The following is a 26,192-nucleotide window of genomic DNA, read 5'->3' on the forward strand; positions in this document are numbered from 1 at the left end:
CTTTTTTTTAAATAGAGAATCAAAATGTCCATGACTATGGACAGACAATATCCATTTAATGAGAAGGAATGTACTTGTAAATTCACCGACAATCTCCAGCTTCCTTGGCTTTTCATTACTTCAAGCTCAGCTGCATTAAAAACACAACACGCTTTTCAATGATTGCCAAGAAAGCAGTATGAAATGAAATAAAAAATAAGTAACGTAAAAAGGAATGAGAAAGGAAGATTCACCTAAGTAGTCAAGATCAGGTGCAAAACCAAATTGCTGACCAAGGTACGTAAGCCTATCACTTAACTGGCAGCTGCACCAGAGGACTGACAGACTGCCACTGTAACTGACTTCTACAAAAAGGGGTGTAGAAAAGATCCTGTGAACAAGAGGCTGCTGGGTTCAACCTCCATCCCTCGTAAGATGAAAAATTACATCTTAAAAAGTAATGAAAAAAGACAGGAGTACATGGATAAACAGTCTGTTGACAATGAGTCTGATCATCATCTATAAAGGGTAATCCTACTTCACTGTTACGGAGTTTCATGATGGTGTCAATAAGCATCAATACAGAGAAACCATGAGATTTTCAAATAATCCTTTGCTAAGATTTCACAGCAAAAGGTTATTTACAAAGTTGCCCTGGGATAAAGAAAAGGTTCTTATGTGGTTCAAAGATAGACAAAAGCTAATACTGATAACTGGATACAGAAGCAAGCAATGAGGACTGATGACTGACATCAGTTTTACACGATGTCATCAATCAGCATGAGAAAGGAGCGAACAGCAAATTCTTTGCTGATGATACCAATCTCTTTTGGGTAGTAAACTACTGTGCTGATAATGATGAACTCCAAAAGAAATCCACAGCCCCCAGCAAACATGCAAAAAGATAAAGAAGCTTCACCACAGAAACAGGTCAGGTAACACGCCTAGGGAAAGTTAACCTTGTAACACCTGTACTATATAAAGTTAACCTATACTGACACCCTATTGACCTCTGAACTGGCTGTTAGAACTGACAGAAGAGATACTCAAGTCACCGCCAACACATCTCTGAAAGCCCTAGCTCGTTATGCACTGACGACCAAACCCAAAAATGTGCTGGACATCATTAGGAAGGGCACTTAAAGGGATTATCATCGATGACTACTATATTAAGCTTTGCGGACCCTGCATCATGAATATATGTCTGGTCTCTGCATCCTAAAGAGGGCACAAGAGGTAGCAGAGAAGGGCAACCACAGTTATCACAGAACAGGAGAAACTGCTTTACAAAAGAAGTTTAAACAAATTGCAGAAAATCTGCAATTTGAGTAGAAGACTGAGAAAGGTAAAATCAAGTCCTACAACAATCACAGAAGTAATGACTAACATAAATAAGGGGTTTGCTTTTAGCAAGTCATGCAATGCTACAGGTAGGGGGGCGCTTGACAAAACTAACTAGTAATCAGTTTAACACAGGCAAAAGAAAGTGCTTTAGAAAACAGTGGAATTCTGGGACTTGCTGCCACAAAAGGCCGTGGACTTGATGGTATCAGTAGGTTCAAAATCGTTTAACTAAATTAATGATTGACGACTCTAAAAACCTGAAAAGCCTATACGTATCTGATGGTATGCTCCTGTCTATTAACATGTAAGCGATGGTAGAAATACAGGGAAATGATCAGAAGTAGACTGGTTTGCAAGGTCTCCTTGAATTTTACTTGATCTCATCATCTGAGACAAGATATAAACTGTCAGTGTTGTGACACACTCATCTAAACCAGCAGAGTATCTTCTTTAATTTCAGAAATAAATAGCTGAAATTCTCAAAAGTAACTGCTATTTTGTGAAAAAAAGTGCTTAGATACAGACATTCTGATTTGAGGCAGGGAAAGAAGACCAGCACATGAAAATTTACTTGTACAACATTTGTGCTAGCACTGATAGTGTGGACCACCTCCTTCATGGTGAGACCACATGCAAAAACTGTAACACAGATGCAAGGCTGGCATACTTAAGGTCGAGTTTAAAACCTTTACCATACCTCATGTAGAGGGACAAATTCTGAAGACTTCAGAATGCACCATTATTGAGGAACTACAGCTTTTATTTGCTTCCCTACTCCAGATAATTATTTTGCTGTAAGACTGCCATATAAAATCTACATCAGTATTTACAGGGTATTATAGTTATCTTCAATATTTATTTTCATATGTTTTTTATACCCTTCACAAGCTAAAAGATGTATCAGAATTCAGACAGCATGGTTGAGTCACAATATAGTAGTTAAGCTATGATAACTGACCACGTACACAAAACGTACCAGAAAGCCTAGATCTGCATCAACCTCTTTTAGAGATCTAAAATAACATTACCTCAGTGCTATGAAGAAAAGGCAAGTAGTTAACTCAAGTTTACTTGAATTCTCGATGAAGAGTTTGTGTTTTTGTCTCAGCAACGTTTAGAGGGCTTCTAGCCTTTCAAGGCAATGCACGACGAAAAATTTAGCTAACCGCTCACTTTCAATATCTAACTGGTGAAGTACCTAAGCATCTTTTCTAACTCAAAAATCAATTGTGCAATAACATTCTGCAGAAGACTACATTATATGAAGGACTAAATTATACACAAGAAAATACATATATGCCTTATTTCATGTGTTTCATAATCATTATTTACCTGCATTTCTTCTTTTGTGAAACTGGCTGCTTCATCTCCCAGCTCATGTAGATACATACAGTCTGGTTTTGGACACTGCATATTTTTTAGAAAATAACTGCAGTATTTTGTTGTACCTAATGATGCCTGAAGAAAAAGAAAAGATTCATTAGCTAAATTAAGTACCAGAAGGTAAGGATGCCATTTACAGTAGAAGGAGAAAGAAATGCTATATTTACAAAAAAATATTCCATCAAGATTTAGTTCTGTCATAATGCATTTTTGATGCAGATGTACTAAAAAGTTCATCCGTAAGAAACCCATATGCTTAAGCATTAGATGATTATAACGTATTTCTATTTTCACCTAATCTAAACAAATGCCAAAATAAGAGCCTCAGTAAATATTTGGCTCCTTATGATTATGAATGCAAATAATGAATAAAGCAGTTATAAGTTTGTATTACATTCAACTGGTTAATATTCTGTAACAGGGTCAGGAAATGAATATTAATGAATTTTCTGTTGCCCCTATAAGTGTTTACATAGACACCAAGAAGAAGAAAAAATTCTATTTCCCACAGAGCTTTAGAGAGGCTTTTTTTTAAAAAAATACTTAAAAACGCATGACATCACAGCATGAATTTTAAGATGGCCGAGCACAGACCATCACATCCCATTGATTTTACATACATTATAGAACAAGCAAAGTACAAGTCTGGTAGGAGAAAAATAAACAAGTCTAATCAATGAAGTGAAGCACAAAAACAAAACAAGAAACTAAAAAGCAAGTAAAGACAGACAAGTGTAGATTTCATGACACAGTAAGCTTTAAGCTGCTATAGTAAACCTGGGCTTGACTTTTGGGATATTCTTCCCTTCTAACACACCCCACCTCCTTTTGAATGGGAACAGAATACTTGAGATAAAGGCAGGTTTACAACTACATGAATGTTTTGGAAACAGGACATTAACCTGACAAATTTTGAGGTTGAGAAAGGAAAAGCTCAAACACAAAGACTACTGCAGAGGTACACTCCTCTCTAATCTTACTTCATGCATTTGGACTACAGAAATGCTCTGTAGAAGAAAATAATCAGGTTTTCACAATCTTAAGTTTTACAAAAAAAAGCCACAGTGAGAAAGGGGAAGGGGTACATCTGTCTCAAACTTCTGCTCTGAATTTACCTGCCAACCCTCAAGCATCGCATGCTGGAAGCTCACTAATCTTCCATGCTGTGATTAATGGTAAGAAAATAGATTCAAAAAACAGTAGCTTGGTAAACTAGATATTTTTGTTCAGGAACACAAGCTCATCTATACATTTTACAGTATGCACTGATATCAGTATCCTAGCACATATATATGAAAAAGTAAAAGTATTATCACCTTGAGTGTTCTGCCGTCTACCACCACGTTATTGACGCACTGTATGGCTCTGAGAGCATCTTCTGACCGGATGTAGGTTACATATGCACTGGCACTTGGACCCTAGAAAGAAAACATGCCATTTTTTTTCCCCAGACAGACCCGAGCATTAAGTTGCTTTTACAGTATCTCACTTCAGAAATTAATACATTCAAGGCCAGACGTTTTTGAAAGTAGACCAAAACAATTCATGAGAATTTAGATTTGATGCATGAAGGAAAGGAAATGCATCAAAATATCTCTTAAGGTTCTGAAAATACTTAATTAATGGTGTTTTGTCCATGAAATGCAGAATAGTGAAGAAATGCCATGTTTCTGCTGCTTTGAAGATTCTCATTCTGTCTCCTGATTTTTAATCTTTCTACTTACTCTGCATCTTCCAATTGGACTTCAAAACTGTTTGGACAATGCCTCAGCTAGTACAGTAATTTTGCTTTTCAATATTTCCTTTACTTTAACCTACTGCTTAAACAAAAATAGTTCCCTGGATTCACAGGATAAACATTTTCTATGTAGGAACGGAAGTTACAAGATCTGCTACAGTCTTACCTGTGAGCCTGCATATGATGTGCTGTTATTAATGACAACTTTATGGATTTTACCAAACTTCCCAAAATATTCTGGTCGTTTCAAAACCTACAAAAAGAAAAAGAAGAAAGTTAAACAGATATATTGAAAAGTTCATATGGGACTGTACTTATCATTTGTCTGCGTACCTAACAAAACCCACATCTTTTGTACAAATGCAAAGACAAACGGATGTAGATTTTCTTTCCACTGAGAAACACAGTTACTTGCAATACGAAGTGTCTTTCCACTGCAGTAAAGAATGTAAACGAAGGATATTCGATGTAGCGTTTTATTATTCAAATTACCTAAACTCTGCTCTGGCAATGCATATCCCATTCAACATGAAACATTTCTGTATGCAACTATTTTATAATTTGATGAAAAATTCAGAATCACATGAATTCCAATTTTAAAATGACCACCTTAAACTTCCATTCAGATATATTAACTGCCAGAACAAAAACAGCTGAATTCTGACTCACTTGCTCCACACCAAGAGAAGCAGAGTAAATTAATTAACTTGAGAGTCTAATCTTTCAAAAAACTTAAGGCTAAGTATAAGAAAAAAAATGACACTTCATAGGGGGAAAGAAAAAATGTTGCAGAAACAACACTGCACTGAAATGTGACTGAATATCACACTCCAAAAGGAAAAAAAGTCCTGTCCTCTTACTGCATCCGTTAAGTAATAAAGATTTGAGGATCCTATGCAAAGCAGAAACATCTTTAGCATACTAAATAACTTGGCTGAATAATGGTTACCTGTGTGCCAATGGAATTGGCAATATCTGAGACTGCTACCAAAAGCCTTTCTTTTTCTTTCCCTGGGATGGGAAGAAGTGACTACTCAGACTGAGCCTATGTAGGCTGAGAGGAAGAAAGGGCAATTTGTTTCCCCAACTCCACCTTCAGATTTATACTATAATACAGTTAAAGTGTATTGATCCAAGAACTTCACCTAACCACCTTGTCTCCCTTCTTCAGAGAGCATCAACATCTTCAAGATCAAGCAGTATTAATCATGTTGCAAGTCCTGTAGAAGTACAGGGCACATTGTACATTCAACTAGAAACTTTCACTGGTCTCATCTGACTGTTCTTCAGCTGATTTACATCACTCCTGAAAGGCCCAATGCCATCTTTGGGCACCATTCCAGGGGAGACTGGCAGTCCTAAGGGGAAGGGTTTCTTCAAGTGTTTTGTGTTTTACAGATCGTGTTTTAGGTCGTATCAGTTTAACTGATTTTTCTCTTTGCTTCCTATCCTATTTCCCTCCACTAAAAACAGTGTTTTACATTTGTTCTTTTCCAGCCTACCAAAACGTGGTCCATTCTCAGCAAGCCCTCAGAAACAGTCACTTATATCTGAGGTTTCTCCAGACAGTTTAGTCCAATCGGGTGAATTTAACTTGGCAGAGTACTTTTGAAGACATCTATTTAACTTGTAGTACATTCCTTCCACATTTTAAATCAAGATACTCTTACTCATTAGCAATAATTCCATTAGCCATCTGCAGCTGACTGATGGTGGAAGTGAAGAAAACATTATTAAAAATGCTGTTTTTAAGCCAGTTAAAAACAGTTCTCCCAAAATGAAAAGTTTCTTTTTGATGATACAGAGCAGTAAGCCAACTCTTTCCTGGGTCCTTCTCTTACTAATTTTTTCTTCAAGTGACATTACTCTTGTACTCCTTCCTAGGTATACTTCAGCTGTGGACTTTTCTCTTCTGTCCTTACAGATCTGTACTACACATATATTTGTTCTTTATAATCTGAACTGGCTCCCATTTTAGAATAGGTAGTGCATGACACAGCTGTGTAGTACCAGCAGATCTATCATTGGAAAGTGAGTAACTAAAAGCGTTGAACTCATTTTAAGCTCAACACCAAGCTCTTTAATGAATAGAAAGAACAATTTCCTTAAAAATAAAGCATCCGTACTCTCAGAAATAAATACAATTATTTTGGAGTAGGAAGCTCTGTAGTTGCCTTAAGAAAAGCATCGGTATCATGGAACCTTTTGAAAGCCGTTTTATTTAGTACCCACTACAGACAGACAAGGGTAGGCACAAGAATGTTCCAATGGTTTCCTGACAGTAAGTTAAGAGCAAGATCTGCAAGTGCTCACCTCTGGATCTGCTAGGCGCTGAGATAACCCTACCACGAAGACAAGGTTCTTCTGTACAACCCGTACACTGGCCAAATGTTTGCGGTTCTCTGATATCTTCTGTTTCCTCTCATTTTGTTTCTGTTTCTTTTCGTTTTTTATCCTTTGCAGCTCTTCCTGGGAGAGTGGTTTGTACACTGCTGGATCTTCTGGGTATGGCTAGATATAACAAATATCATTAAAAAAACACATAACAAACATTTGAAAATCATTAATCCAGACATTTTAACACATGAATATATTTCTCCTGTTACACCGTTCTAATTGTTATGGCCAGCCATATCGTAAAAGTAGCACACTGAGACCTTTAGAGAATAGGGAACATCTTGCAAATTTTCACAGAATTAATGACATAAGTAAGAACTGCATTCTAACTGAGCTGCCTATTCAGTCTAGTAACACTAGAAGCAGCTGCAACATGACAGCCAACACATCCTGTTAAGATTTCACTAACATGGCATAGTAAGTAGGGTAAAAGAGTGCCCTGCATATTTGCATTATAGTTGTCTGATACTGATTTGAATACTTCAATGTACTAACAAATATGAAGGCGAGGAGTTAAGAAATCTAAACAAACTGTAATTTCAGTGACCAAGGTTTGCAGTAGCACCATTACATGCCTCAATCTTTACATGGCTAGCTTCTAGCAAAGAGACAGGTTTCAGCACAGCTAACTGCATACTGATTTAATAGTGTTCTTGCCGTGCTTGTGTGTCAGTTTGAAACCTGAGGTTGTCTTCCCTGCACAAAGGTGCATTTTAACCTCTACATTATCTACAGATAATTCTTCAAACACACAACTCTAGATTTTAATCTCAAAAGTAACTAACAGAAAGAAAAATGTCTGTTGCATAGAAAGACTGCTTTATTTGTGCAGGTTATGTGCCTGTTGGTACAAAGGCACTATTTTAGCCCCATCTTGCAGGCTACAGTGCAATGTTTTCTGTCCCACATTGTTTCTCAAAGCACTTCCATATTCCTTATCCATCTCATGTTTTTTAAGACTAAAAAGTTAAACTTCATATTTCATATACACAGCAATGCTAAGCACAGAAGAAGGTATATAAAAAACCAAAATTTTCCTAAGCATTGAAGATTAATTAAAAACAAGAAGAATACAGGATATATGCACTAAGGTAAAGACTTGAGGTAAAGAACTTAAGCTCACCAATATGTTGAGCCAAGTTCATTGCCTGTACTACCATAACAAAAGGTTTCAATGTCCAACAAAAATGTACTTAAATTTCCTGACTGTCTTCTGTTAACAGTAGAATAACAAATTAAATGTCATACTAAACAACCTGAGAAAACCTACAGCAGATGAAAATAAGGGTTAGTTTAAAAGCATGTATTCCCCATACTTGTGTGATGCTACTGGAAGAGCCGTTGAGTAGTTCTTAGACCTGATGGTCTGAGAAAATCTCCAAACAAAACAAGATCCATTTTACAGTTTAAGAAGTTTAGTCCAGCATCATTATGCTATACTTGAGACATCTTCTGAAAAATACACAGTGGTCAACACTGTTGAGCACTAAGTTCCTTGGAACCTGCTTTTAGTATCACAAAGCAATTTATTACTATCACAAAGCAGTTTAAACTTGTAGGATACCTAGTGTTAGCCAAAGGTACACACTTCAGACCTCAGCATGAAAACACACTAAGGACTTGCATTATTGCAAGTTCAGAACAAGTTAAGACTATACTGTTCCTCAGAAAGTGATGTCATGCACAATAACACTCAGTACTTGATACAGATTTCACTTAATGAATGCTTAACAACAATTTGAAGAACAAGAATCCACGTTAGTAAGGTCATTTGAGATGAACTGTAGCTGATTATTATCTTGAGCTTCAACACATGTAGGTCTTGACCATGAAGGTCTTCAGAGAGACAGAGTTAATTCCACATTACTTGACCAAGAGAGCTAATTCAGTTATGATGGTCAAGCTGAGCTCAGGTAAGAATGGGAAGAAAATAAATGCACCAGTACAAGGTAGGTATAGGTCCCAAAATAAAAATAGTTTGTCCTACATGAAGCAGTATGGTATGATCCCTACAAACCAGCCTTTCATAGATTGAATTTCTTCTCCAGATTTCATCCTACGCAAGGCAAGGCGTTCAAGTGTGTTGCTCCCTGGTACTATGAAAGGAATGAAAAATTCATGGTCTTCAGGAGGTTCAGTAAGGCCCCAGAAGACCAGAGAAAACTACAGCAAGCAGTGCCAAAGTTGATCAGCTTCTTTCTTGCCAAGAATAACTACATTAAAAGTATATTATCAAATGAGAAGCATGTTCCTTCTCTGTACAGCAATTTGCTACTGCAAGTCCTGAACACAAGTCTGCAATCATGCTGGATAGCTCAAGCATAAACCTGAGCAGAATATTTACTTGTCCATAGTAAAAACACTGCTTCCTATTTGTACAGGAGAGCATGAGAACTACCAGGAGGAATTAAACAGCAGTACCTTCAAGAATCAGGGAACAAAAACATCTCAGCAGGCAGTACAAGACCACCTGATTGAGGATTTTAATCATTTATTTGCTACCACAGATAACACTACTTGTTTGAGCAACAGAATAATCAGGAGTTCTCACTAGATACTGTAGTGCTGTATTATACACAAAATGTTTCATATGTATGCTCATCACTTCCATGACAGATTTAATGCTTCCAAGGAATATGGATAGTTGGGCATCATCAACTTTCAGGACCTGTAAATGAATCTATGCACCTCTGAGTCCCAAGACTGAATCAGAAACCCAGTTCTAAGATGTGATAGAAGACATTCTTATCTATACAGAACACGTAGCATGATGAGAGAAGTGATATTGTACGCTTAAGGAGGGAAGCAAATATGCATAGAATGATCTTCTCAAATGCTGTTGGTGCTAAGAAAATTTGAGCCTTAAAAATCCCATTCAAAAATAATGACAGGAAAAATCCTGTTTCAAATAAGGACAAAGCCTTTCTACAAATAGAATAGGTCAATAATGACCTCATCCTCAGAGTGACTACTTCCCACAAGTTCATGTACTCAGGTGACAGTTCAACTATGGACAGAACATAAGCAAAGGACAGTGGAAAATGACTGAAAGCCAAGCAAGGTGGATTGACTATCAATGTATCTCAAAGTATCATTTCACCTGCTGTTTACTCTGTCCAACCCTACAAAACAAGGGGAAGACCATAGGTCTTAAAACAGAGGTGGCCATGCTATTAAGCATGACTTTTCTTTAAAAAGAGACACACCTTGGCCAAGCATGAATCTAATTCTGTTTTGCGTGGTGTAAAACTGGGGGGTTAGCTATTCCCAATGGCCAAGAGGCATAAGATGATACTTGTTTACTCTACTGTGACTGATTCCTTAGCTGGTAGAGGATTTGAGATCCAAGCAAAGTAGCTACATCAAATGTTATCAGCATTTATATATCTTCAGATACAAGACATTAAGAGATGTCAACATCACAGATTCACTGTCTAAATTTAGCTGACACCCTCCACTTCAGTTATACAAATCCTCTTCAGCAAAACCCACGGAAGCCACCTGAATAAGATCTGCCAACATGGAAAGTGACCGGACTTGGTTTACACTAACTGTGAGTTGCTGGTAGTCCTACAAGAAAAGTTCAGATGTCTCTTCTGTAGTCTCATGTCTTTTATCAGAGATGGCCCTTGATGAATTCTTAGTCTTCCTGACTAAGCTTGTCTTGTAATTTAAGTTTTGTTTTCTTTCAGACTTTTTCCCCACATTTTCCCAATTGTTGAGAGCTGAGCTGGGATTTATCAAGCACTTTGCTTTTGTCATTCCCAGATGGGGTCACATTCCTTCCACACAATGGATGTACCAACATTTCCCAGTTGTTTCCTTGCTACCAAATAGGTTCTGAAATGAGAAATACAGAGAAAGTCAGTAAGGTTTATGTATAGCATACAGTATACTTATTACAATAAAAATGAGCAATTTCTAAATACAAATTGTTGCACTAAACTATTCAGTTATGGGATTAAAAGCACAGAAGGAAACAACCAACACTTGAAGACTGTGCTCCTACAGACTAGAGTAGGAGAAACAGACGTGAACATGCTGAAAACATTTTAGTTTCTTGGTCTTAACTTCACCATTTTATCTCCAATACAATGTGGTAGAAGGAAAAAGGCTTACTAAGTCAAGGAAATGGAGAAAGATGACTATTTGGTGAAGGGCAGAGCAATTAAGATTTAAGTGAAGGAGTTATGCATTTTTTGTTAGTGTTTGGTTTTTTTTTTTTTTTTTGAAGCCATCCCATTTGTGAGATTTAAAAATGTTAACAACTGACATTAAGGTCTGAGTGCTATGTTCTATTAAAGCCATATAGGTGACTACAATAATAGACATTATTCATACAAAGACCACTGAATATTTTCAAGAAGAAATCACCAGAAAAAAATCCCTGGCTTTACAACTGAAACCAGTGAGTCTGCTGAGCTCTAAGTCTGCTTTTGGCTTCAGAAATCTCTTTTGAGAACAGCATATTTTCATTTTAATTTGACTAGTTAGTGACTATTTCACTTACAATTAAGAAACCAATTGACTGGAAAGAACAGGAACACTTGCTTAGCATCTTACAATTGACTAGACCTACAGTTCTGAAGGAGATCAGTAACTTGAGAACAGGTCAGTTCTGTTTAAGGAACCACTTTTTGTCATTAATGAAATAATGAAAACCAACCTGTGAGTATATCAAAAGCCACATAAAGCTTACCGTGCCTTTAACATGTTAAGGCTAACAAATGCTAGTTTCTATCCAACTAGCAAGTTCGAGTCACTCTACCCCCTCACTTTCACAATGCAAAGCAAATGTGTCTACCACCATTACCAACAGGAGAAAATTTAGGACACGCTAAGAACGTAATTGACTGCAGCTATGTGAACCTATTCTGCACATGCATATGTTAAGCCATATATCAGTTCAAGTACTTAGAACTAATTTCTCCTTGGTAGATAACAATGCAAGATAACATGTTTTCAGTTAGAAGCAAGTTAGACACTTAGGAAAATAACAGTACATACACAAGGCACAATCAAGGTCTATCAAATGTACAGCACAGACAGCACTCAAGAGTATAGCTATTATTTGTATTACTTGTTTCAAAAATCTTCCCCAAATCTTTCAGCCAAAATCCCCAGATAAGATACTTCATTGCTCCTCTTCATAGAGAAGTAATCAAACCATTGGAGAACTTTAATTGCACTCACCAACCTTGGCACCAAGAACAGTTTTCTATTAAGTAATTGTGCATGATGTATGCATATGCTTGAATATGAGGCCTTGCCTTCCTATACGTATATTCACATTCCATTTCGCAGCAAGAATCCTGCACTAGCATACACATTGTAAACAAGATGTGCCTGTTGAGAGTATTGTACCTACTATAAACTTTCCTACAATAAACATATTTGCAAGAATTTTACTGCTTTGCTATTTTCTGCACTTCAGTGTATTAAGTGATCACAGCTGATGCTCACCACAGTTGGCATGAATTAGAATACTACTTAGATCTCTTCCCCAGAAACCTTACTACACACAGACAGGAAATATTTCCTAACAGACTGCACTCAAAATCACATACCTGGTTCAGAAGACACACCACACTTCAAAAGGTGGTTTCTTCAGACTTGTTTGATGCTGCCATCCATTGGGTAGCTCAAAATGGTTTATTCCCAGGATCTCAGTGGGGTCTTGATTCCACAATATCTTTGTGCCACAAAAAGGAGTGTACTCCTCAGCCTCCTGTATGTAGACCTTCTACAATCCAGTGAAATAGCTGCAACTCTAAGAACATCTTGCAATCCACAAATGAAGAAAGTATCAAGAACATAATCCTTGTCCACTGTGAAAGAAGTCTCCTTGCTCTCCTGGAATAGTTGGTGTGCTTCCTTCTGAAGGTAGTGCTCATTCCAGCTTTTCTGCCAGAACTGTTCTTCTGAGCAAATTGTATCCAACTCAGCAAAACATTTGCATATCCAATCACACGCCAAATTATTCCACATCGCAGTTCAGCTGTGGCTGTATCCATATGTCAAAGAATCCAGATATCCAGAGGAAGTGAATACCATGCTGATTCTGATTTTTCCAATATATTCCACAAACTTCCAATAATAAAACACCAGAGATGACTGAAACAGTTGTTGGCAAAGAGTAGCATAATAAATCCAGGTACATGAAGCAACTTATACAGGCAATGAAATTCCAGAAATCTCATGTTTGTACCAGCAGAGTAGAAATTTGCTTGTACTATGAGAACTACTATAACAGCATGTGTCATCTACAGCAGGTATCACATGTGGAGACCAATCTGGCCGATGATAGGTACACCTTCCTTGTAGATTATACAGCTCAAATACCGCAAATTTGTGCAATTTGTTAACAAACACGTGTTGCTGTGGGATAGCCTTCAAGCTTGCAGAGGCATCCAAACAGAGGTTATCAGCGAGAGCTCTAGTGTAGCCAAAGCCCAAAAGAACAAGAAAATGACTGGAAGTGCTTATAGAAAGCTGTGGCAGTGAATGAAGATAGTGAACTCAAGTAAGATTACTCAGGGTCTGAGAAAGGAGCTGTAACATGAGACAGGAAGCCAAAGGCATAAACTGAGGATAGGATCACAATTAAGTAACAGGAGAAAGAGCAGACATTAAGTAGCTGCGATTAGACAAAGAGGAAGGCCAGGCAAGGAAGTTACAATCAAGGAGTATCGTTAGAATTAAAGAGAAGATATCAAGAAAGAATTTAATATTCATCATGGATGATAAGGAAGTAATAAGGTTAAGCAAAACACTAAGGAGGAGGAAAATAAATCAAAAGAAAAAGTGGGCATCTTGGTGAAGTTGAAGTTTATAGCTGTGGCCAACCACAGTACCAGCCAGATATCAATCAAGAGATAGGGAGAAATTAAGTGTGACTCTCAATGTACTACCTTTAAGCGTTTGGCAACAAGATCAGAATACTAGACAAGTAGACTTAGCCTAGATTTTGAAAAGCTTTAAAATTTAACACTACTGATATATTTTCCAAAACTTTTACATGTTTAGTGTCCAGAAAAATGGATTAAGAGCTCCAGTGCCACAAAACAAGCAGGTGATTTACAAGCTTGCCTCAGACAGCTCTGCTAGTTTAGCTGAACCTTGGGCCCTCAGCAAATCCCTGATGCTGGAATCCTTACTGTCCTTCCTGAAAAAGACTCTGGCAATGCATGAGCACCCCAAATCAAAGGACTTTCTTATTTTGGCAGTTCTCCCAGCATCAGCATGCCTTGGTTCTGATCCACAGCTTCCCCTATTAATCCAGTTCTGAATTTAACAAACCAAGACTAGCAGTTGCACAATGGCTTCGACATGTATGCAGACAGAATCTGAAAGATCCAACACCTCACCCATTACTAGAAGAATGTTTCCCGAAGGAAAAGGATGTCTTTGGTACCAACACAACGCAAGAGCCTTGTGATACGTGCAAGACAAGCCGCTGTTCCAGGATATTTACCTTTCTGCAAGCAGGACAAAGTCCATTCTCATCAGTGCGGATACGATGCCAACAGAAACGGCAGATTTGGTAGCCACAGGTGCAAGGGAAGAAGTTGATGTCATCGATCTCCAGAGGCTCCATGCAGAGGGGGCATTCCACAGGGTCTTCCTTAGCATCAGGGCTGCGAGACATCTTTATATGTTCGCAGAGCAGCAAAAGTTTATAATAACTTAATAGATAAAGGTCAGCACTTGAAAGTCTGCAAGAAAAAAAACAAGCAATTATTACTTTTGACAACCTTCGTTTTGCACCTCTTAGTATTTCCATTCTCCACCACTTGCCTTCTCCCCACACAAGTTATCTACAAAAACAGAAGCTACCTGCTAATAACTTGAGTCTCTCTGCCCACTCATGAGCCACAGAAGTAATATGAAAGATGCTATTGGTGATGTGCCTCCCTACCTGGATAGGCAAGCACTTCTTTAACAATTTACTAGCCTGTGACTGACTAGCTGCATAATCACAAGGAAATACTTGGAGTGTATGATGTATGCTTAAGTTCTGCCAGCTCCTTTTAGTGACTGCTTGCTTCAAGTCTTCTACAAATTCAACTCAGGACTTCACGTTTAAGACCAATTTATTCCTCCACTCAGGGATTTGGAACAACATTTAGGTCATCCATTCAGACTTTTCAGTGGGGTTACAAAATTATCGAACAGAAACAATGAAAGCTTCCTACACAGAATGGTTCATTTCATTGTCCATCCCATTTCTTTGGTACAGAGACCAAACCTTGAGATTATTTTTTAAATAGTGTTTGCCAAGGTTTATAAGGTATACAACTCTCTGCACACATCAGACAGCTTTTGTCAAGTTGTCAAGATGCTTTTCATCACCACCTAATTCACACTGAAGTTCAAATATATACACATGCTCAAAAATACCACCCTAGTTTTAACCAGGGAAGCAAACAGTACAATATTTCTGGATCAGAATTTTAAAAGAGAACCAAAATGCATGTTTTTCTTCAAAATTCACTACTTTAACTCATTTCTTAAGCTCAAGCATTTGAGTATGCTTCCATTCTGCTAGTTTAAGAACTAAGAACAAAATGTAGTTGTTGCACTCAAAAAGGACATAGTCCTCACTGAGATATTCAATCAGCTTTGTTCCCCCCCCCCAACCCCCCCCGTGAACTAAAAGTGTGGATATTTGAAGTGGCATCTAGTATCAGCAAGTCATCTTTACCTGCTGCAGGAAACACATGTATAAGACACCTAAATTTATTACTTCACTTTAGTTCTGTACTTCTTTTGGAGATAACACCACACAACTAGAAACCCCCATGAAAAGCATGACTGATATGCCAGTTACACCTACAGATACAGCCCTCCTTGCCCCAAGCATTTAGAAATATGTGACCAGAATCAATAGCTGGATGGTCATACTATCTTTAACATATGCCAACTTTTTACAGATAGGACAGCTCAAAAATAGATTTTAAAAATCCAAAATTGTATGTTAATTACTCCCTTCCCGAACAGACCCGTTTCCTCTGTGTACTCCTGAGTTTCCTGCACCAATGCTTCGCTCGGTGAGAATTTTACCAAGAAATTAGCAAGAAGTGTTGTGCTGAGCAGACAAAGTAGGAAGTTTCTTAAAGTTAAGCGCTACTCTAGCTCCCCCTTCTTGCATGCTATTATGCAAGGGTATTTAGGATTTAACCACACACACAATTTGAAGTCTCCTCTACTTTCCCACTGAGTTTTCCATTTCATTACTTTCCAAAATATTAGATCATGTACCATCCAATTTTTCTCCAGGCTTTTTAGGAGTAAGTCCAGAGAAATTCTCACATCCACCTACTTGGAGGGTGACATTTATGTTCACTCCCATCCTTGGGATGGTGTGTTTTAAGACCAATCCCTTGGCTCAGGGATTTCCTTACACTGGACTCTTAGCTTTACGTACTCACAACCACAAAGAACAGTTCTGTTTATCATCTTCTGACTCTAAACCACACTTCCTTGCATGAAGTCTATCTTGTAACACCCACGAGGTTCCAGTTAAAGTTGGGACCTCTCACTTTACAGGACAGGATCAGTTCAACATCAGTGTGCAAAGCTTGTCCCTGTTCCCCACAAAAATTCTTCTGCAGGTGGCCAGGAGAGAACCCTGCAGAGGAACAGCACACATACACACACCCACAGCACCGAACACAGAGCAGGGCAGAAAGAAAATATAGCCTTACACAGAACAGTTGCGTTGCAGCCAGGTGTGTTCACCAGCTGATACCAGCAACCTAGACTAACTGCAGTTGAGGCTATTCTCTCAGCACATACAGCCTCGAAGTACAACATACAACTCTGGTGAACACATAGCACTACCCTAAAAAAAAGTCCCATTAAATGCTCACATAAAGTAAAGATGGAGGAACAGACTTTAGATGCAGTAAGCATTATTTTCCTCACACGGCATGCACTAGCAACAATGCTGTCCTCTTTCTGACCTTCACAGTGATTAAAATCAAAGTGTTAAACTCCAACAATAATATAGCAGGTTTAATTTAATTATCCATGATCTCTTTGGTGGTATATAACAATCACTCTGACCACCTCAAAACCACATTATGGGGCCTTACCAGTGTTTAGACAGAACAGAATCTGGCCTGAAATAAGGAAAGGATTAACTTGCCCAGGAGCTCTGTCTTGTTTATAAAACCCATTTGCATCGGTTGAAGGGTCAGAGGGATTGTTAGGAGGCTACAGCACACTGTTTAACTGCTTGTTATGCATATAACTTAACACACATTTCTACAGCAACCTTTATACCTTTTGCATTGCCTGTATGCAAGTTAAATTTATTATGACAAACTTATCACATCTGTATAGCAGCAAAACCATTACAACAAAAATGACATTAAACCGAAGCATGTAATAAACCGCATAGATTTTGCTCAAAAAGCTTTGAGTTGGATATGACTTTGTCATAGAACTCCAAACAACGGGTCAGAAAGCAAACAGCATAGACCAATCAAGCCTGAACTCATTCCACTACACATCCAGCTACTTTGAGTCTAATGAAACATATCTAATAAATCCATACTAGTACTAGTGCAGTTGTAGTTAGAAGCACAGCTTTGAAGAACTTCAGTCATCACAATAAAACTACTGAGTTACAACGTTCCTATTTGGAATCTCTGCTAGGAAATGTTATCGGTTCATGTGAAAAGAGTGTGACATTAGCTAGTGCCTCTGGGATATGCAGACAAGCTCTAAGAAAATTGCAACGTGATTAACATTTATGAGCTGTTTAAGTTAACACTAAGAGTTCAGCAGCTGCTAGCAATATCACCAATAGCTTGCTTCAGTCAGTAAATGGCCTGTTATTTTACAACTAGGAGTAAAGAGCAGCTGTATGCCATGTTTCTTGAAACTAAGTAAAAAAGCAGTATTTATTTACCTGGGAAAAGACCGTTCAAGCATCCTATTTTTCAAGCATCCTATTTAGAGATTCTCCCCAGAGAAGTGTCTCCATTTCAGGATGCTTTATACATATTTATATATATATATATATATATATATATATATGTATATACCAGGGACTGTGTACCAATTCCGCATCAGAACTGTGCTCAGTTTTTCAAGCCCAGAAGTGTAACGTGCAGAGTGAGGCAGCATTAAATGCATCGTTCATACAGAGCTACCAAGATACCAGTTTAACTGGTCAGCTCAGAATGAAGTTTTTGGAATAGCCTTAAAAGATTAACATCATAGTAAAAGTAATGCAGTGACAGCATGACACAAAAGGCAGAACTACCTGCTGTATTTAATTTACAGTATTTGGTCTTTGGGATCAAGTTCCCAGAGATCAATTTAATAGCATCTCAGGAAAAAGGGAAGAAGGTTGTGCACATGTGCATACACACACACAAAATGCAAGCAGCTAGGATTTGTCCACACTCCTTCCACAGCACTGACAACTGCGGTCAAACAGCACTCCAGCAGCTCCACATCCTGTTTATAAAAGACTGTGCCAAAATATTCACACACACAAGGACGGAGCAAAGGTGGACAATGTCCAGCAGCATCTCCTAGAGCTGGTGATTTTGTAATAGGTAATAACCAGAATAGAGAAACAAGTAGTTGGTACTGTAGAAGGGATAAGGCATACTACTATGAAGTTCCTTTATTTTCCAAACCAGTATGCAAAGTCAAAGATATTTAATTTTAACACTAGCAGTTATTTCACTCCATTTAGCATGCAGACACTGCCATGCTCTTTTTCAATTGAGGTGAGCAAATTTAGCTTCCTACAGGTTATCTTCACCTTCATGACTGAGTTTTATAAGAGGGTCTTAAATGGGAGCAGGAGGAGAGCACTTGCTTCTTATCCATTCTTTTTTCATCAAGGACACCTAATCAAGACTTAACAGAAACAGAACCCATCTTTTTATGATAAATACTAGAACATTTCTACTTGCTAGCAGTTCATTTTAGAAAAAAGTGTTCCTTAATTCCTCTTTCTAGAGGGCAGCTAGCTCCAAAGGATATAGATGCCTTCTTCCCCTTTATCAGACAATGGGCTGAATCAAGCCTTGCTACTTGCTTTAGGACAATCTCACAATCAGAAGTTGTCAGAAATCAAGTCAAGATAAGCTTGAGTAAAAGACCCACATCCTAGAAAATATTTAGAGGCCTCCTGAAGAACAAAAATCCAGGCATGTATTAGTTAATGTTTCATGTAAAGTTCAAACATACCCAACACTTGAAGGGAAACAGGTCGGAGTCTATGCACTGAACCTTTAGTAAAGGTTGGTTAAAGTTGCGCAAACAAACTCACACATTTTTTCACAGCCTTGTATCTTTTGAAACTTGTCAGGCCCTGAGAAGCCTCAGAAATGAGCTGGGGATTCTGCCTGTGTAACTTCACACAAAAGGCAGCCCGCTGGAAACTCCCACCCTCATTGTGTTGAAGATCAATTCCCTTTTCAAAGCTAATCTCTACTGTGATCCCATTTAAAAGCTGGAGGTGGAAAGGTAGAACATGAATTATAATGGATTACCCCACTTCCTTGACCTAGCAGAGCAGCAGCTCCCTCAGCACAGCACTCTCCTCCAGGCAGGGCAAGGCAGCGCCGGCCTTTGTTTCAGAAGCCCTCAGCTGGACCAGGTCCTTCCACAGGTACTTCTGCTGATAGCAAAGCAGCCCGATTTCCTTTTGTCTCCAAATGTACGAAAGGCTGTCATGGTGACCACTGCAAGGTTTACATCAAAGCCTTTCACAGACGGGCTGCACAGAAAGGTACATTTTTACTTCTAAGCACACAGAACTGAGGGAGACCCAACAAGTCACGCAAGGCCCCACAGAAAACCTGTGGCAGAGGAAGATCAGATATGCACGTCCCAGATCATGAGCCCAGTCACTAAACCTTCTGGCCATGCACACAATTCACAAGTCTGGGGACCTTCTCCAGGCCATCCCTCTGACACTATCTATGCTCACCTGTAATTTCCAGGATGTCTAGAGAAGAGAAATCCCTTTCTCTCACAACCACTTAATTCATAGCAACACAGAGATTACTTCAGTTCCCTTGTTAGTAACACTACTTCAGGAAGCTGGCAGGAGTGCTGAAAGCTGGGTTTTCCTGAGAACTTTTTGGTACTGTTACTCACGCAGAACTAAGACACTTCAGTGGCAAGCATGGAAGCTCCAGTTCATCCAGGTTAACTCTCAGTTGAGGCAGAATGTTCATGAAAGAGGCCAAAACTGAAGTCTCTGGAGATTCCTGTGCTCTAGGCCACCCTGCATCTGCCTGAGGAGCAACCCCCCCCCCTCCCCCCCCATGTCTTCAGACTGGTAATTCCTTCTCTTTCTCCATCTCTTTGAATTCTGCCAGCCTAAGCACTTGTACTGTCTCTTGAACCAGCGAGAACAAGAAATAGTCTATTTTTGCTGGCTCATATTTTACCTAAATCAATTCCCTGTCCAGTTCATCACACAGCCATGCAAAAGCTTACATCAGCACAGCAAAGACGTAGAAATGAGCAACTGGGGATAGCAACTGCTCAAGCAACACATTCAGCAACAGTGCAAAAATCAGCCAAAGAACTTGACTCACAGCTTTCAACACAATGCCCTCAAGGCACCCTAATAATAAAAAAAATAAGTCAGGTGGCAGCTGCTAAATGAAAGGGGTACTAATCTTTCTCTATAAAAATACTTCGTGTTCACACTGGATTAAGACACTTTTGGGAGTAAAAAAGTTCTGTACCATAAAAAATGATTTGCCCTGATGTAAACTGAGCCAAGAATTGCTCACTGTAGGCTTATTGTTATAGGACTTGGATCTTTTATGCATAAAGGGCTACATACTACCAATGACGCATGAATACCTGTTAAGAGATTATTTACTCAAATAAGTAACTTCCTTAAAAAGCATGAACGGAATCAAGGTGTTAAGTTTTATTCAGAAAGAAAATAGGCCAAATAAGATTCAAACAAATTCACCCACAATAAAACTTTGGATGCAACAAGCAAGTGTATTCTACCATCTAGGCAGATTCATTCATCAAAATTAAAAGCACAAGATTGACCTGTAGCTGTATAAATTCATTTTGCATCAATTTCTAATTCATGTTAGAACTTGAACACTACTGTTCTTTATTTTCTTTCTACATGTCCCCATTTATTCTTTTTGTACCTATACTTTCACTATATGTAAATACAACATGCCAAAAGCACCTGGATAATGAATCATAAGCAGGGTACAGAATTAATAAGTCAGACACTTTAAAAGCTCGTGTCACAGAAAGTGACCACCCAATATGGGAATATATATCCCAGCATGATTAACTTCCACTCCTCAGACAATAAGCAGGAAATGCTTAAGCAACAGCAGAAACAAAAGCCTTGTCTATATAGATGTGAATACAGCAAGTTATGTATCACAAATCATCATGGAGCGTTGCAGACATCAAAAACATCATGCAAGAAAAAAGAAAATAGATCTATCAGCTGCCATTAAACACAAAGCAAGCTCCCAATCACTCTGAATTCCCTGAATCTCATTACAGATGGGCACAATTACTTCTGTTCTTGTAACTAAAGGAACACTAGCACTGGAAAATGGAATATTCTTTCCAAGTCCTAATATACCAGTTTTCTCTGTGTATGAGGTCTAGCATATTGATTTCATTGTAGAAGATCCACATTCTAGTACAGAAACATTATCAGATAATCAGAACGGTACTTTGGCAAAATAAAGCACTTTGTAGAAGACAGATGGTTTAGAGATTAAAAGCTCTGTTAATGCATATACATGCAGTGATTTGTGATATGACAGCATTTAATTGTAAAGGTAGTCACTAACATCATAAAGAGCATTCAACACCAGTGCAAAGTACCCTGGCTGGCCAAGTGCTTCATGTTATTGTAGCTGGCTAATGCTGTGCATCTACTCAAGCTCCCTGCACCACGGCACAGAGACTTAGTGATGGCAGCTGCATTTCACTAACTGGAGCTCATGCGCTTAACAGAAGTTTCGAACATCCATTTTTCCCAATGCTTTTACCCCTAAAGATAAAAATAAAACAAAACACTGAAGGGGTCAGGCTACCACACTAGTTCTACCCTTCCCCTTTAGCCCAGCACTTCAACCCATTCACCTCCCTCTCCCCAGGAGTAGCTCAACTCTTTGCTCATCTCCCAGGCAGCCCGCTCCCTCTCTCCCACTTTTCGTAGGTCTTCCTGATGCCATTCAGCCCATTCATATTTTCCTAGGATGCCTTCACCCCATAGAGGAGAAACCCAGTTTGCTCCAGGCTTCTGGCTATTGGACTCTTTTTATCAGTTTGTTTCCTTCTCCAGTGAAGAAGAGGTAAGAATATGCCATTCTGTAATGAAAACATCTTGTGCTAGCTTGTATTAGATTGCATGCTTAATAATAATAGCCACTCTTCCCCGATGCAATTATAAAAAAGCTCAATTCTGAAGAGCTTGACAGCCTTTAAAGTGACAACCCAGGAGTTTTCTCTCCAAAAATCACCCACTTGAAGTTGCAAGACTGTATTGAAGACAACAGTTCGCAACATTCTGCCAGCAGCTATCAGCTGGATAGCTTAGTAGAAGGACTTATTTTTGACCTGCACTTTTTTTGACCTGTTGCTCCAGCTGCATTTGTTCACATATGCTTAATATTACAATGGGCTGATCTGAAAGGATGCCTGAAGAGCAAGAGTCGCATCCTCACTGAAGTACACTAACACAGAGCACCATCGATGCAGTACACTCCAAAAGAAACACATGCAGTTTTTTTAAAAAAAACTTCCATTAAAGGACAGCTCAGCTTTTACATTAAAAAGACTTGTTTGCATTTTCATTGTGCAGCAGGAACAAGATCACTGCAGCATCTTTAGAAGTCAGAGCCTGCCTGTCCAACCATACTCAGTAATTAATACAGTTGTACTACATAAAAACCTTCTAGCCTTTTCATATTATTTCCTGGATATTTAAATTATCCAAACCAAGGAAAAAATGCAGCTAAACCTCCTGCAAACAGATCTCCAGAGACCATTATCTACTAGATAAATACCTTCTTCAATAGCATAACTATTATCTGTTATTTGTCCCTTGAAGCAGCAGTTACAGAAGCCTTCGCTAAGGATTTGAGCTAAGGCACACTATGCATGACATTCTCTCTCCAGATTTCTACAAAAGTTAAAGTATTCAAGGACCTCTAATTGTTAAAAATCTGGTACTTTAGCTCTTCAGGGAACAGTATCTAGTTCTCAGCACAGACTTCTGAAGTTATCTTGGAAGTAGTACTTAATTTTAAGTTAATTCTGAGAGTAGGGGGCAGGGGCACAGAAGAGAGGCATAAAAGCTGATCACACCACAGAGATGCACATTGTTATCTGTAGTGTTTTCACTACAGACAGATTCTTTTCACTCACCAGAATTCCCCAAATGATTTGCAGAAAACTGGGTGTAAGATGGAAGACCAGATGACAACAGGTCACGGCTTCTTGTCTTTCCCAGCTATCTCAGGAGCCTTCTAGCCTCCTTAACTCTTCCACACGCATTGCAGAGTTGTCACATCAGTATTAAGTGACAACAAAATAGAAGGTTTATCAGCCCTATTAGCACTATTAACAAAACAGTTGTCTCACAACAAAACATATCAAGAAGTAAGTTTTCTGTTTATCTCTAAGTGGGGTGGGAGATGGGTTCCAGTTCCCGCCTTGCCTGCAGTTGAGGGCCCCCTTAAACATTATTCTTAACTCCTGACCGCTTCAGATGCTTTTCTCGATCCATGTATAAGTGAATGGGTAACTCCTTTATTCATGTCTTGGTAATACCAAAAAGCAAAGAATTATTCACTCTGGAGTAGTTCCAAAATTAGGGTATGGAAGATGCAGCCAATGTTAGTGACAGCCCCACAGCTCCATTCAGCAGCAACCTTGAGGTGAGGAAAGCACAAAAATCCAAACATCACAAGAATCTGAAAAAGGGCAACACATTTTATATAATTCTGATTAAAGTTACACAAGTGTTTAAAACTCATTATTAACAACCTTTGTGAAAACAGATACACTACTTACTGTTGATTCACTTTCTCCCCAACTTCTCAGTTAAGGTGTTATTTATTCTAGGCTCCAAATCCTGGAGTTGTTCAACATTTTCAAGATAGAACAACAGGATAACTAGACCTTCAGTTTTTACAGAGCAACAGACCTATTATGCTGGTTTTGAGTCAGTTTGAACTGCAAACATGAGCATAATACTGGCCTAACTGTTCTCTTAGCAACAATTATAGGTCTTCCATGTTTTTCCATAAACCCTAAAAAAAACACAAATACTTCAGACTGGAGGGGAGAGAAGGACCAAAACGAGGCTTAGATGGAGAAGTCTGCACAGAGGAAGCCTTATGCAGCTCATCTATAGGTTCTGGATGTGCACTGATTCCAGCTTGACTGCTTCTGCTAATCTCAAGTAATAATGCAAAGCATTGAGCTCAGAAGAATAAAAACTCTTTGTTTAAGTCCATGCAGTCCTCAGTGCCCACTGCTCCATCTTGAAACTCTCCAGCGGCTGATGCCAGAGAACAGAGGGCTGACGTGCGGTATTCTGCACGACTGACAAAGCAGCAGCCACATACAGCACCAGATTGAACATGTCTGCTTAGTTTTATACAAGTCAAACTTTTTGTTATTTTGTTTTGTTATTTCCCCGTTCAGAAACTGTGGAGCACCTACACCAATGCCTTCCCTTGGGTCTAAAAGTAGGTTGTTCTTGAAGTTTAACTTGTGAAGAATCTTATTCTTCATTTCACCCTTGAATTGTGTGGACACTTTACAAAAAAAAAGTCAATCATCTTCTGATTCTCCAGGCTGCAGCTTTATTCCTGACAATTCAAAGTACTGTATTGGATAATGGGAAGCAATGAAGCCTGTGCAAGACATTGAGAACTGTTATAAACAGAATGAATGATATAGATTCAGTATCAGCAAACATCTCACTCCTGAAAGTTCCTATAAACCTCAAAAAAAACAGGAAGAAGTACTCCAACATTATATCTATCTATATTCTTTTAAAAGTGTCTCCAGGAAAACAACAGAAAACTGCAGAGACCCCTCCCCTCCAGGGCTGAGACTACCCCTGAAAGCCAGCAGGAGCCCTGCTTCCCACCGCCCCTCAAGGCGGTTTCCATATTTCAGCTGGGCCTGGGAAAGGAACCTCACTGTAGCAGATTGCTGCTACCAGAGCACTTGGCTATAACTGAAGACAGCAAGAGAACAAGAGTGGTCATATGATCAAGTGACTGCTTTTCAAGAATCTGTTGAAGGTGCTTAGGTCAGAAGAGGAACAGACACTAGAAGTTAAATTTTGCAGCTATTAAACCAGCTATTTCTGGACCTAAAGACACTGTGTAGAAGCAGTTGTGTAACTACTGCCATTCCTTTTTATAAGAGTGCAATAGAAACCATTATTGCTTAGTCGTTGGACTGGTTTGTTTTCCTTTTTTTTTTTTTGTATTGTGCCATTTAAAATATTTCTATGCCTGAATTGGCTATTCTGCTTTTTAATGAGACTGTTTACATATGGCCAAACCAAGATAAATGGCTTCCCCTCCCTCCTTTAAAAAAAGTAAGATTCAGGTAACAACAGTAATTTCTCTTCATGAATGTCACGTTTTGAATATGCTGTGCTCTACAGCTCACTGGTACAGAGCAGACATACAGTGCAACCAACTACAATATGACCACTTGCACTTCCCAACGCAGATCTGATGTGAAATGAGCTGGTACATCTTGTCTAGCTATTATTATATGACTGGGGTGGTGGGAGGAAGAGAACCAAAAGGACCCCATGGTTCAAAGACCCTTCCTGACACAGGAAGACCAACACTGTGTTATTTTTCTCCTTAGAAGCATTAAGCTGAAGTTAACCAAGTTGCATTTTGATTTTTCAAGGAAAACCCTCAGTTTCAGAAAGACATATCTAGGAACCCGTAACAGAACATTAATGTGTGAATTGCAATTCAAAGTCACTATGCATTGCAAAAGTCTTGAAAATATTAAGCAGTAGTCTAGAATCAGAACTGCTTGCCTCTGTGTTAGAATATAATCATGATGTGTTAATATACAGACTGAAAAATTGGCAAAAATTCTTTATCAGATAACTTTTCTAAATACAAGCTTTACTAAGGACAAATGAGGAGTTCAAATTTATGATATCAAATACAATTTATGCTTTATCAAATTATTTTCAGTCAAACTTCAGTGAAAGAAATCCTTCAATAAATGCTTCAAGCAAAAGAACAAGTTCTGGTCTACCTTTAACGCTGTTTTGCTTAAGAATTTGCCAGGGCTTTTCTCTACAAGTTTAGTTGAG

The 26,192-nt window shown here is 38.6% G+C and overlaps 1 protein-coding gene across 8 annotated transcripts in view; it reads right to left on the reverse strand.

Annotated features, from left to right (window-relative positions):
* The window catches only part of CNOT4 (CCR4-NOT transcription complex subunit 4), a 72,689-nt gene that overhangs the window by 25,765 nt on the left and 20,732 nt on the right, over positions 1-26,192 (reverse strand). For 7 of the 8 annotated variants that reach the window (XM_035336031.1, XM_035336052.1, XM_035336056.1 and 4 more), the window contains exons 2-6: positions 14,316-14,556; positions 6,758-6,955; positions 4,611-4,697; positions 4,023-4,124; positions 2,656-2,781 (exon numbers count right to left, since the gene is read on the reverse strand). In XM_035336031.1, coding sequence (XP_035191922.1) covers positions 2,656-2,781; positions 4,023-4,124; positions 4,611-4,697; positions 6,758-6,955; positions 14,316-14,489 — 687 coding nt within the window. In that variant the 5' untranslated portion in view covers positions 14,490-14,556. Of the gene's footprint in view, positions 1-2,655; positions 2,782-4,022; positions 4,125-4,610; positions 4,698-6,757; positions 6,956-14,315; positions 14,557-14,677; positions 14,701-26,192 lie in introns of those variants that run through there. The other variant, XM_035336042.1, reaches the window with a different exon arrangement.

The sequence above is a fragment of the Oxyura jamaicensis genome, chromosome 1 (genome assembly GCF_011077185.1).
Source record: "Oxyura jamaicensis isolate SHBP4307 breed ruddy duck chromosome 1, BPBGC_Ojam_1.0, whole genome shotgun sequence".
Taxonomy (NCBI): domain Eukaryota; kingdom Metazoa; phylum Chordata; class Aves; order Anseriformes; family Anatidae; genus Oxyura; species Oxyura jamaicensis.